Genomic DNA, 14,507 nt, shown 5'->3' on the forward strand with positions numbered 1-14,507 from the left:
AGAGAGGAACACGAAGGGTACCTATAGCACTGGCTATTACTTTTAAGGGATACAACCGAACACAGTATAAACGTCCTTCAGAATTTCGAGCATATTATCAACTGTTCTCTGGTATAACAGTTTTTATGTTATATAAATATATCTTATCATCATGTTGTGTTAAATAAAACTACACTTTTTTTTTATCACGGATTGACCTTTTTTTGTCATTGAAACCATTTTTATACAACCGCAAAAATTGAAAATTTTTTGGTCGTATATTGGTATGACGTTGGCGTCGTCTTCTGCTTCTTCGTCGTCATCCAAATATTTTTAGTTTTCGCACTCTAACTTTAGTAAAAGTGAATAGAAATCTATGAAATTTTAACACAATGTTTATGACCAAAAAAGGAAGGTTGGGATTGATTTTGGGAGTTTTGGTCCCAACATTTTAGGAATTAGGGGCCAAAAAGGGCCCAAATAAGCATTTTCTTGGTTTTCGCACTATAACTTTAGTTTAAGTAAATAGAAATCTATGAAATTTTGACACAAGGTTTATGACCACAAAAGGAAGGTTGGGATTGATTTTGGGAGTTTTAGTTCAAACAGTTTAGGAATTAGGGACCAAAAAAGGGCCCAAATAAGCATTATTCTTGGTTTTCGCACAATAACTTTAGTATAAGTTAATAGAAATCAATGAAATTTAAACACAAGGTTTATGACCACAAAAGGAAGGTTGGGATTGATTTTGGGAGTTGAGGTCTGAACAGTTTAGGAATTAGGGGCCAAAAAGGGGCCCAAGTAAGCACTATTCTTGGTTTTCGCACCATAACTTTAGTATAAGTAAATTGAAATCTATGAAATTTAAACAGAAGGTTTATGACCATAAAAGGAAGGTTAGGTTTGATTTTGGGAGTTTTGGTCCCAACAGTTTAGGAATAAGGGGCCCAAAGGGTCCAAAATTAAACTTTGTTTGATTTCATCAAAAATTGAATAATTGGGGTTCTTTGATATGCCGAATCTAACTGTGTATGTAGATTCTTAATTTTTGGTCCCGTTTTCAAATTGCTCTACATTAAGGTCCAAAGGGTCCAAAATTAAACTTAGTTTGATTTTAAAGAAAATTGAATCCTTGGGGTTCTTTGATATGCTGAATCTAAAAATGTACTTAGATTTTTTATTATTGGCCCAGTTTTCAAGTTGGTCCAAATCAGGGTCCAAAATTAAACTTTGCTTGATTTCATCAAAAATTGAATAATTGGGGTTCTTTGATATGCCAAATCTAACTGTGTATGTAGATTCTTAATTTTTAGTCCCGTTTTCAAATTGGTCTACATTAAAGTCCAAAGGGTCCAAAATTAAACTAAGTTTGATTTTAACAAAAATTGAATTCTTGGGCTTTTTTGATATGCTGAATCTAAACATGTACTTAGATTTTTGATTATGGGCCCAGTTTTCAAGTTGGTTCAAATCAGGATCCAAAATTATTATATTAAGTATTGTGCAATAGCAAGAAATTTTCAATTGAACAGTATTGCGCAATAGCAAAAAATCTTCAATTGCACAGTATTGTGCAATAGCAAATATTTCAATTGCACAGTATTGCGCAATAGCAAGAAATATCTAATTGCACAATATTGTGCAGTAGCAAGAAATTTTCAATTGATTGGAGTTATCTTTCTTTGTCCAGAATAGTAGTTGAATCAACTTAAATCATTGTTTTATACAATATACAATGTATATTCACTTTACTACCAACTGATAAATTAAAACAATCTTTACCATTCAGTGATAACAAGCACCTTTTGTTACATTTTAATATTTTATGATGTATTTAAATGAGTAGTTATTGTTGCAAACTCCATTAGAAATTTGAATTGAGATCAGTTTTGGAAAAGGGAAAGGGGATGTGAAAAAAATGGGGGGGGGGGGGTTAAATTTTTCTCATTTCAGATTTCATAAATAAAGAAAATTTCTTCAAACATTTTTTTGAGAGGATTAATATTCAACAGCATAGTAAATTGCTCAAAGGCAAAAAAATATTTTAAGTTCATTAGACCACATTCATTCTGTGTCCGAAACCTATGCTGTGTCAACTATTTAATCACAATCCAAATTTAGAGCTGAAGCCAGCTTGAATGTTGTGTCCATACTTGCCCCAACCGTTCAGGGTTCAACCTCTGCGGTCGTATAAAGCTGTGCCCTGTGAAGCATCTGGTTGTCTTTATTGCTTGAATTGTAGAAGTCAAATAATTTCTCATCAATTTCTGCATTTCTTGTTTCCAGATAGCTACAAGGTGATTTTCAGAATCCTCCTACTTGAATATCAGTTACACAACATTTTTGTAGACATTTGGCAATGATAGATAATTTTGTTGATACAGTTTCATATTGGGTGGGTTCGCTTTAGTAAAGGCCTAGGGATCGACTATACTTTGTTATTCATAGCTGTTTCGTTGGTCATTAGAACAACTTTTGAAAAGACTGTTATAAATATATTTTGACTGTGACAACGCCGTAAACCACTGCAACAGTCCTCAAATGACTGTGGATTGCATTTTTGTTTGTTTTTCACAACCCTTAAAAGTGTTGGGACAGACATAAATTAACAGTTACAACCAAATAAGGAAACTGTCGCAACCCTTACAGTTATTATGAAATGATTTGACAGTCATTTTCAGTCTTCCACAGACTAAGACAGTCGTACGATGACTGTTACTGGTATGGATAGTTATCAACGGTACCAGGCTTTTAATATTTAAGCTAGACACGCGTTTCGTCTTCATAAGACCCACCAGTGACGCTCAGATCAAAATAGTTATACAGACAAACAAGTTCAAGGTTGAAGAGCATTGAGGACCCAAAATTACAAAATTACAAAACGGTTGTGTGTGCCAAATACTGCTAAGGTAATCTATTCCTTGCATAAGAAAATCCTTAGTATTTCGAAAAATTTATACTTTTGTAGACAGTTGGGTTTTCGTCACGTATTGAACACTCACGTAGATTAGAAATTAAATGAATTATGATTATCTAAGATTTACTAAATATCTTTAGCGGTTTATTCAGTTGTCGATCAGATTCCCTGAGTGTTCACTAGCATTTCACATCTGCCAAAATAGTTATGTACTAATGATGAAAGAAGTCACACATATAACAACATCTTCATCGTTGAATAAAAGTGACAAATTAATACATCGATTAAAGTTTGCTATATCACAGTGTGGGAACGGAACTGTACAGTTTTCTAATAATTTGGTCATTCGGGAGACTGTCAAGCGGTGCTCCGACATTCGCAAAAAAACAAGTTGCTTGATGGAAACTTTGACGAACTCTTATGTTACTATATAACGTTTCTGCTTCAAAATTTAATAGCTCAAACATTCTTTATGTAAATATGAACCAATAAAATAATTAGAAAGATATATGCATCAAAACGTTTTCCTTAGAATTGTGGAGCTCCGTGTAAAACGATCAAAATTGTCACACAACAGCGATCAAAAATGTCAAATAAACATCGAAAAATCAATGTTTGCTACCTGAATTTTCACATGTACCTTTTCTGATATATAGTCTTACCTGTCTGAAAGTTTCAAAGCCATTGTCTCAGTAGAAATCTTAATATATTCATTTTCTCCATGTCGGATATTTTTATTGACTGTACAATCGCTCGCAAGTTTACTGTAATATCACTCGGAGCCTTCCTGTACACTCACTCGGAGCTTTCCTGTAGAATTGCTTGGCCAAATTTATTAAATTCATTGTATATGCATTGCATTGGTTGTTTATTGCTGTCCTATTATATTCATATATGGTATTTGAAGTGAAAATAAGCATATAACCAGTTATTTTGACAATTAAGATTCTATCAAAGAACCCTTTTATTGTGACTATATCAGAGACAAAAATAAAATGTGTACAATAGATATAAAAATGAAGGTGTGGTTTGATTGCCAAAAAGGCAACTCTCTGCAAGAGACCAAAATGACACAGAAATTACCAACTATAGGTCACCGTACGGTCGTTAACAATGATCAAAGCCCATACCGCATAGTCAGCTATAAAATGTCCCGAAATAACAATGTAAAACTAGAAAACTAACGACTTTTTATGTACAAAAATGAACGAAAAACAAATATGTAACACATAAACAAACAACCACTGAATAAGTAATAATACAAGACAAAAATAAAAGGACAGTACAAAATATGTTAAGAATCTAATTTAAAATGAAAATGAAAAGAATCCTCGTACAAAATAAATATTTATGTATTCCGAAAAGGTGACTAGATTCTCTGGAAGGGTAATTATCATATTTTGAATTTTACTTAATATATTATTTACCAGCAATTTAAAAAAAAATTATAAATACATGTTAGAATTATACAACAAAAAGAATTTTTCATCACAGGATCGGGATATTGTAACAAGGAATTCGAATGTAGAAGGGTGGTAGCTAACCACTGATCCTAGAAAAGACACGTATATGTCAATTAACATGATATTAGAATAAGAAGATGTGGTATAATTTTAAATGAGATGTCTGTTTATTACAGGTTATAGCTACTGGTAGAAAAAGCTCCAGTAAAATTAAATTTTATCAAGGTTGAGAGAGGACTTGATATCTGAAAGACAGAGTAAACACAAAATCCTTCAACATATTTTTTTTATATCAATGTCACGATTAAGGAACTTTTCAATATTCCCAACTATAGCATCCGACAAATGAACGAAACAGTTGGTTTATCAAACCACATTTATATCTTCAATATTAAAATAAGGAGATGTGATATGATTGTCAAAGTTCAAAAAATAAATGGATTTAAGCAATTACAGTCGGCTATAAAAAGTCCCAACATGAAACATAAGAATCAATACTTTTCGAACTCAACTGACGGCCTAATTCATAATAAAACAATTTACCAAAAACATATTTGACAGACATGAAACAACGACTCTTGACTTGAAACAGGTACATAAAGAATTTGGCAGGGTTAAAAATGTCTGTGTGCGCTCATTTCTCTCCAAAACTAGCACAGCATAAGACCAAACTATAAAAAATCAGATGAATGATCGGATCATCATACTATCATTGACGATATCAGACCAAGTGCGGATCCCGCCTTTCTGCAAAAAAGACCAAACCACGGAACACCATGAAACGTCCACAATATAAAAAAATCGGAAAAATGGGGTTTCAACCACCAAAACTCCCTCTACCCGCATACCAGATCCGCTAATGCAGGCTGCATCCATTCAAATAAAACTGAGCGTCAAACATCATTAACACTTTTGAGTGTGTAATTTACTAGGTTTAAAAAAATTTGTAAGGGTTCCGCGGAACCCAGTGTCTCGCCTACTTTGGCTGTTAATTGCAGGCTCAACAAAAAAGAGGAAACAAATCAATGAAAATATTCCTCTTGATACTATCTTTTGATTGTAAATAAGAAGCTTCCGTCCAGGATAGTTAATGAATCTAATAAAGGTAAAAAAAACTTTAACTGCAGATTGTTATATAATGTTAACTGGAAGAAAAACTAAGTCCATTTATAAGTAAAATGTAGATACACAGGTACAAAGTTTTAACAAAATGTTCTTCTAGATACTAGCTTTTGATCATAAACAAGCATCTGTCTAAGTTTGGTACAAATCAAATACTAGTATAGTATAAGAAAGTTATTAAAATTTTAAAAACTTTAACCACAGAGTGAATGGGTTGTTTCCTGGCAGAAAATCTAAGTCCATTCAAAAGTAAAACACGAAAAAAATGGACTTAATTTTGTTTCAAGATTTACTTCTGGATACTATCTTATGATCAAAAACAAGCTTCTGTCCAAGTTTGGTACAAACCCAGGATAGTTTAAGAAAGTTATTAAAATTTGAAAAACTTTAACCACAGAGTGAATGTAATGTTTCCCGGCAGAAAAACTAAGTCCATTCATAGGAAACTTACGGAAAATATAGAATTTTATTTTTACAAAATTTACTTCATGATACTATTTAATGATCATAAACAAGCTTCTGTCCAAGTTTGGAAGAAATCCAGTACAGTTTAAGAAAGTTATTAAAATTTCAAAAACTTTAACCACAGAGTGAATATTTATGGACCCCGCCGACGACGACACCGACGGAATGTAGGATCGCTATGTCTCGCTTTTTCGACTAAAGTCGAAGGCTCGACAAAAATGATAACAATACCAATTAACTAACTGTTATTAAATCGTAACAGAAAAAGGAGAGAAAAATCATGCCAGACATATGTGGTATTAGGATTGCAGTAAGGCATCAACCATTTGATTTTCTTGGGGGGGGGGGGGGGCTATGGATTTTTTTTGGAGAAAAAAAGTTTGTTTATAGTTTTGGGAGAAAAAAATAATTTGTTTTTGATTCTGAGCTGCCACTCTATGTAATACTAAAATTGAAAGAAGGAATAATTTTCGACTTGTCGCGAAAATAATAGATTGTTTTACGACGCATTCGAAAAAATAGGTTTGCCAGAAAAAAAATCCATAGCCTCCCCCCCTTCCCCCCCCCCCCTAATACCTCAGACTAGCTTGCTTGCTAGCTGGACCGTAAAGTCATAACAAGGTAAAGTATGTTACTCTCCTTTCGGAGTAGCCTAATTGGCCAAACGATGAAAAGAATAGCTCCAAACGATTGTACAGGAAGGCTCCGAGTGATATTACAGTAAACTTGCGAGCGATTGTACAGTCAATAAAAATATCCGACATGGGGAAAATGAATATATTTGGATTTCTACTAGGACAATGACTTTGAAACTTTCAGACAGGTAAGACTATATATCAGAAAAGGTACATTTGAAAATTCAGGTAGCAAACATTGATTTTTCGATGTTTATTTGACATTTTTGATCGCTGTTGTGTGAAAATTTTGATCGTTTTACACGGAGCTCCACAATTCTAAGGAAAACGTTTTGATGCATATATCTTTCTAATTATTTTATTGGTTTATATTTACATAAAGAATGTTTTAGCTATCAAATTTTGAAGCAGAAACGTTATATAGTAACATAAGAGTTCGTCAAAGTTTCCATCAAGCAACTTGTTTTTTTGCGAATGTCGGAGCACCGCTTGACAGTCTCCCGAATGACCAAATTATTAGAAAACCGTACAGTTCCGTTCCCACACTGTGTATATAGAACAAATGTCCTGTTATATTCTCCAACATATTTCCTGATGATATCAATCATAGTTAAATTTAATAAAAAGGGGCTCCAAATAAGATTTACGCCAATCAGAATCAATTATTGTTCATTTGCTTTTAGTTTAGATCCTGAGTAATGTCATGACTAGCCGGTGATATTGGTGAATCAGGATACATGCACGAGTACTCGGAATTTTTAAGAAATCTATTTGGCAAAACTTTTAGGAATTTTGGTGTTCAATGCTCTTCAACTCCCTTCTTTATTTGGTCTTTTCAACTGATGAGTCTTTTGTAGACGAAAAGCGCGTCTGGCGTAAATACACAATTTAATCCTGGTAAATATGATGAGTTTATCTATATGTAGGGACATGTAAACTATGTCTCTGGTATATGTATCTGGATCATTATAAAATATTTTCGTCAATTATGTTATACCGTCAGATGACATTTCTGTCGGTTGAAAATACATTTTTTTGTCGTTCCAATAAGTGTTTTTAGTTTCCTGAATGAAAATAACTAAAACCGAAGGTTAATGAAAAAGGAAATATTCAAATATTTAGGATCCGGTATTTTAGCTATTAAAACTTTGGAAAAGCATGATAAATGAATAACAAATTATTAAATCATGGTGCATTAGTTCATATGCTAGTATCAAAGATTCTGTGACCAATTAGTTTTTATCTCATGACCTGTTAAACGTTATCATGTAATACATTCTTTCGTGGATGATATTTTTAGGTGAGTTCCTATATGCCTATAATATCTGATTGTCACCGTGCGAACACAGACATGATAACATAACATGCGTAAGTAGTAAGTTTCTAAACATATTAATCTGCAATCATGATATATATAGATAGAGTAAACTTTTTTGTTTTAGGTAAATATGTCATTATTTGTAAGTTGTACAATTTCATTAAGGAAAATCAAAGCTTACTATTGTCATGATTGTTTTCTATTTGTATTACTGTGCTTATCCAGTGACCTTTGGGGTATCACAATAGCAATGGCTCAAACTGTTCACCAAATTGCAGTTAGATTTCTTCTCCAACTAACTGGTCAACTGGTAAAAATATTTTAGCAGATTGCTCAAGTGAATTGTTGTTAGTATGAAGTGAGTGCTTTAAATTCAAAAGTAATACTTACCATCAAGATCCAGTTAGTTGACAAGGATTTTGACAAGGAAACTTCAATCATAAATAGATTTAATAAATAAATAGTTTAAAACATTGTTTTGTAAGTCTATAATTTATAGCTCCGTTTTCATACAACAGGTTAGTGCATAATTGTAATTTCGAATTTTTTTTCTAAAGCAATTACTTATCTGCTACCATTAAAGGGAAAACATTTACCTTACTGAAAATCAGCAAAATGTTGTCACAATTTTTGTCTGACAAATATCAACTTCCCTCATTTAATTTGTTTGTAACATTACTTTTATGATTATTAAACTTTTATCCTCTGTTTTGAACAGAACAATGACATTTATTTTTAAGATGATTAAAATTTTGAAATAAAAACTGTTAAAAACCTATTATTGAACACATTCAAAGTTCTATAAATCATACAAATTCCCCTGTAAATTAAGAAAGTATCACCAGTCCAGTAGTCAGTAATTTTATTTTGACATGAATTTTTATTGATATGGTAAAATTATAGATTAACAGCTGTTTTGCCAAACTTTGCATTGTTCAAAGTACTAAGGATTCTCTACCATGGCGCACAAGATAACTTATAAGCAGTATTTGGCAAAACCTTTGTAATTTGTGTCCTAAATGCCCTTCAACTTCCTCCTAATTTGGCAATTCATTTTTTTTTTATTCAAGTCGTATTGATGATTTTTTTGTAGGCAAAACCAGAAGCCTGGTATCATTGATTAATTTTTAGTGCACAATAACTCAATAAAAATTATTTCCCTTTAATGCCAGCAGATCAGTAATTTGTATAGAAAATATTATACGAATCATAATTACACAATAACTTTGTCTTAGAAGACAAAGCTATAAAACAATGGTTTGAACTATTTATTTATAAAATCTATTTATGATAGAAGTTTCCTTGTCAAAATTAGACCTTCTTATTCAGTGACTCATACTATAGCAAGTCATTTTTGTTTGTTTGAAAAGAATGACAAAGATATCAACTAACTGGATCTTGATGGTAAGTATTACTTTTGATTTTAAAGCACTCACTTCATACTAACAACATTTCAAGATTTTTCAAGATTTAATTGATAACGCTCAGACACATAAATGTGTAACATGAGGTCAAAGTATAATACATAAACAATTGAATGACGAAATGAGCATGCAGTACTATCTAAACACATAGAAATACAATTGTAGATATTTTAGAATAAACAAGCAATTTTCTTAATAAAAAATGACAATCGTTTGTAGACTTCTATATTACATATGGACAATAATCCTTCCATTTTAATATATTGCGGATAAATAGTATAATATTTAGGTAAGTATTTGTTTCTATAATTAACAATAGAATCATGTTGACATACAAATAAAACGTGAAATTCATCACCAATAAATTTATGACATAAAGTACATATTCTCTCTGGTCTAGGTATATTTTGCCAACGGCCTGTCTCGATTGGAATACGTAAGTTCGATGTCCACCCCCTATTCTGTTCAGATAGTCTGATCAGATATTTTTCTAATCCAAAGTCCTTTTTAAATGTCCCATACAATTGTCCCCGGGATGAATTTTCTATATCGCCAAACCATGAGGTAATAAACTGATCACTCAATATACGATCGAGATAATTTTTATCACAAAAGCAAATTTGGTTCATGAAAATATATCCTAGACCAGTGTTGTTAAATATTGATTCGACAGAATCAATCCATTTGAAAACATAATGACCATGATTCTTCAATGATAACATCAGCCTGTACAAAGAACTACTGAGTTTACTGCTATTGTTTACAACTTTACACCAATACGAAATCATTCTACATTTAACTCGAATGTGTAGAGGAAATCTTCCCAATTCTCCATACACCATAAAATTGGGTGTAGTATTTCGAACTTTTAAAATTCTTTTGCAAAATTCCAAATGCATCTGTTCAATAATTTTCAAATTCTCGAAACCCCAAACTTCAGAACCATATAAAAGAATGGGTTCTATCATGGAATCAAATAATTTCAGTTGCAAATCTATAGAAATGTTTTCGTTTTTAACAATTCTATGTATAAAATGCATCGATTTATGTGCTTGATCAATAAGTTTCTTTTTGGTATCTAAAAAAGTACCGTTATATTTCACTTGGGCAGTCTGCTAAAATATTTTACCAGTTGATCAGTTTGTGGGAGAAGAAATCAAACTGCAATTTGGTAAACTGTTTTAGCCATTGCTATTGTGATACACGAAAGGTCACTGGATAAGCACTGTAATAGTCTTTGAAGGCCTCGTGAAGATTAACATGTTATTCTCAAATATTTTTTCTTCGTTAAAAAAAGAATTTTATTTCTTATTATCATTATTCATTTATTTATTGATTCTCCTCTGTCCTTGTTATTTTCTCCATGAACAAATTAAACTGTATGCCTTTACATAATTAAAATTGTGTTTTTATCGTAATAAAAACTATTAAATATAAGTGCCTATAAATAACAACATATGCCAAACAAATATATTTGAATGTTGATTAATTAGTACAATTATTCACAAATAAAATTATTATGTTATACATAATGCATATTTTAAGTTTTTTCTTGTCGTAGAACACACCGAGGGGTGACAGGATTGATCAAATGAAAGACCGACCGTAGGGAGGTCTTTCTTTGAGCAATCCTGACACCCCGAGGTGTGTTCTGCGACAAGAAAAACTTTAAAATATGCATTATCTGACTTATATACCGTCAAAAAAATATTATTTTTGATGAAGATTTGCAAAATTTAATATTCTTTTTTACCGACAACACTAAAGTGGGATATTCCTTTCTAATGCGTTCAGGTTTTAATACGCCCTACGGCTCAGGTAGAATGTGAAATACAACTCTCTAATTAATCTAGATATAAAACTTTTAAAATTTATTATGCATACAAAATAGAAATATTACTCTAACTGCATGAAGTAAGACACAAATGTATTGTTACAATCTGATAACGGTGTATGACAAATACAAGACACATTGTAAGTAATTTATTGTACCACTTAGATTATGGAAAAAGGGGGAGGGCGTATGTTTTTAATGGTGTTTTTTTCTATTTGTAATGTCATTTCTATCGCGGAAAAGTGGTTATTTTTTCTAACAATTTTAATTGAATCGAATGAAAAATTCAGAAAGATTGTCTTTTGAATAGCAATACATTTTTATCAAAGTATGATTTCCTATTCAGTGTGTATCGTCCTGAACATGCTTGAAATATTTGCCACTAGACGTTAAGCAAGCAACCAAAAATCAATCAACCTATTCAGTGTGACTCAATAAGATTTTCAAAATCTTACACACGATTATGTTAAATCTGGCTTATTTTTATTAAAGTCTACATTAAAATTCATCTCACATATATGATAATGTTTCTTTATTGTGACGATAAATTAACAAAACTTCACGTTATTTGTTTCTAAAATTAAAATGCGGACAATGACGGTTTCTTTTACACCTATCATCGATTGAACTTTAAAAAATAAATTTCCAAATCGGCAACAAAAAACTATCAGACGAATAAAATTTTGAAGTAAATTATAGATTGCATTTTTATATAGGAAAATAATGACCTCACACAGGTCATTATTTTGTGCCTTGGAGCATATTTCATTGAAACATGGTATCGTCCTGGTTGATTCTGAAAAAGAATGACCTATCGTTCTGAAAGAAAATAACTCTATATAGGTATATAATTGCCAATAACATGTGTGTGAGCGTTCAACCACCCCTATGACCTAGGACAGTGGTGTATCAGCACAACATATAAGATTGAACTTTCAAATCAATGTTCCCTTTCTGATTCAAATACTTTCCAATATGTGCCCGATAATCACCCCTACCTACCTTTCCCCTTTTTGCCAAGCCTTTCACACTTTCTTCCAAAAACCTTTCTTTTTTTCTTTCATTTTATTGAACTGAATAGTCTTTAATAATGAACTACAAACATTTTTTTTTAGGTATAAAGAAATGTTTCTCCAGTGAGTATTCAACAAACAGCGGTGATATCTCATACAAATAACATAACAAAGAGGTATGGCTTCAGCTACAGTTCACGCTAATAGAAAAACAAATTATGCTAGAATCGGCCAAGCTGCTCAAAATGAACTTCCAAATATTTTACGCGAGCTTCTCCTTATCAAAGAACCTCCAAATTTATTGCAAAGCCACGTGATGCAAAACGATGATCTCAAAAGAAGATTAAGAGATGGAGATAAGTTGAAAATACAGCAGGTTGCCAATAATAATGGATATAACGGGTTTGATATACCTTTAATGTACACATTGATCCGAAATTTGAAATTAGTTCCTCAACCAACACAAGGATGGGACAAGAATGATCCTACTCCGGTTGAATTGACAGTTGGTGATGATGTAGAACGCATAAGACGATTACGAAATGAAATATTACATCGCGGAGATGCAGACGTACATAAAGACGTATTATCAGTTTATATGTGCAGATTTAAGGAAATAGCAGGTAGACTTGAGACATATCTCGGCAAACGGAAAGATGAGTTTGTATCACAGATAGAAAGTCTAGAGACTTGTTGTATGGATATTGAAACAGAACGAACGTACCTTGATAACTTGAAGGAATTAATTAGTAAAGAAGTTCAACTGAAAGGCGAAGTAGCTGATGTTCAGAGCGATATTCGCCATCTACGAAGAGATTTTGAAGTTGAAATATGTAAGTGTTCAGGACATTTCAGTTTTTTTGTTTTTTGTTTAATAATAAAATTGAAAATGGAAATGGGAAATATGCCAAAGAGACAACAACTCGACCAAAGAGTAGACAACATGTTTTGAGAATGTTACTCACGCTTCAGGACACCTTGAATGTAATCCTGTTCTATATGGATTTTAGATTTATCAAAATGTTCAAGCTTAAAGTCATTGCATTATGCCATCTCTCCCAAACTATGAAGTAAAAAGAGAAATGCAAAACTCTCAAGTCAAAATAATAAGACGAATTTTAATCATTGATAATTTAATAAAAAGAAACAAATATAAACACCAATACAATTTTAGTAGTATTGATAAGTGTGTATCATTTATTTATTTATGTATCATATTTGTTTGTTTGTCTGTTCATTTTAGTATTGATTTATTTAAAGTGGTGTAAACATATGGTCAAAACTCTGGTAATTGTTTAATTAAATACATAAAAAAACAAGGATATTTACGGGTTTCAATAGTTATCAAAAGTACCAGAATTATAATTCAGTACGCCATACGCGCGCTTCTTCTACACAAGACTCATCAGTGACGCTCAGAACAAAATAGTTGTAAAGCCAAAAAAGTACAAAGTTGAAGAGCATAGAGGACCAAAAAATCCAAAAGTTGTGCCACATACGCCTAAGGTAATCTATGCCTGGAATAAGAAAATCCTTAGATTTTCGAAAAAAAAAGTTTTTTTCAACAGGAAATTTATAAAAATGACCATAGAATTGATATTCACCGGCGTGCTGACAACTTGGCTGGTGCAATTAAGCTACCTATTTTAATAAAATCTTTTTTTTTATTTTTAACCATGCTGTATATACGTTGCTTTTGTTGTCCTTCATTTTGCCGATATTATTACAATATTACAGAACTATATACTAGTAACTACTCGCAAAAACATACCTTTAGATTATGCTGTTTTATTGTTTAAGATTGACACCAATGAATTGTTACCAGTACATGTTATAAGCTTGTTTTGTATCACTGTTCTTACATTAAGGATGCAAATTCAATTCGTCAATTGTTGTTTTAGTGGACAAAAAGAAACTAAAGAAGAAAAGTTACATACGAAGGGAAACAATTAAATGGAAACAAGGAAGCTTTTTTGGAATAGGAGGCGACAAATCTCAATGTTATCAACTATACAACTATGAAATGCACTCTGGAGAAATGATCCCAGTATATATTCAGGATGGTTATGATATCCCAGAGACTTTAAACATTGATGATGGCAAGCTTCAATTTGGCATTAACAAGGGGATCTTATTCATTGTTTATCATGACAAAAATTTGACACCTTACCAGCACAGGTTTATACAGAATGAGATTCAGAAAAAAACTTATGCTACAAACGAATCCTTAAAAGCTCTGACAAGCGGTAAAATAGATTTTTCCTGGATAGTAGGGGACTATTTGCGTGATTTCAAAAATTTCTTTATTTAATTACTCGTATTCGTTTGCACTGTTAC

General features: G+C 31.9%; 1 protein-coding gene across 2 annotated transcripts; it reads left to right on the forward strand.

Annotated features, from left to right (window-relative positions):
- Positions 1–7,713: 7,713 nt before the first annotated feature.
- Positions 7,714–14,507, forward strand: LOC139486816 (uncharacterized). Of its 2 annotated transcripts, none has more exons than XM_071271798.1 (3): positions 7,714–7,949; positions 12,273–13,003; positions 14,072–14,507. In XM_071271798.1, exons 2-3 carry the CDS (start codon positions 12,349–12,351, stop codon positions 14,479–14,481), a joined length of 1,065 nt encoding a protein of 354 aa, XP_071127899.1. In that variant the 5' UTR covers positions 7,714–7,949; positions 12,273–12,348; the 3' UTR covers positions 14,482–14,507. The 2 variants fall into 2 exon arrangements, with proteins under 2 accessions (XP_071127899.1, XP_071127898.1); XM_071271797.1 differs by lacking the exon at positions 7,714–7,949 and adding an exon at positions 11,186–11,297.

This window comes from Mytilus edulis, chromosome 8 (genome assembly GCF_963676685.1).
Source record: "Mytilus edulis chromosome 8, xbMytEdul2.2, whole genome shotgun sequence".
Classification (NCBI taxonomy): domain Eukaryota; kingdom Metazoa; phylum Mollusca; class Bivalvia; order Mytilida; family Mytilidae; genus Mytilus; species Mytilus edulis.

Bases quoted from the DNA above. Each gene is read 5' to 3' on its own strand.
- LOC139486816 (XM_071271798.1), top strand. From the start codon at position 12,349: ATGGCTTCAGCTACAGTTCACGCTAATAGAAAAACAAATTATGCTAGA. The intron at 13,004-14,071 runs GTAAGTGTTCAG...TTGTTGTTTTAG, and splicing joins AGATTTTGAAGTTGAAATAT to TGGACAAAAAGAAACTAAAG.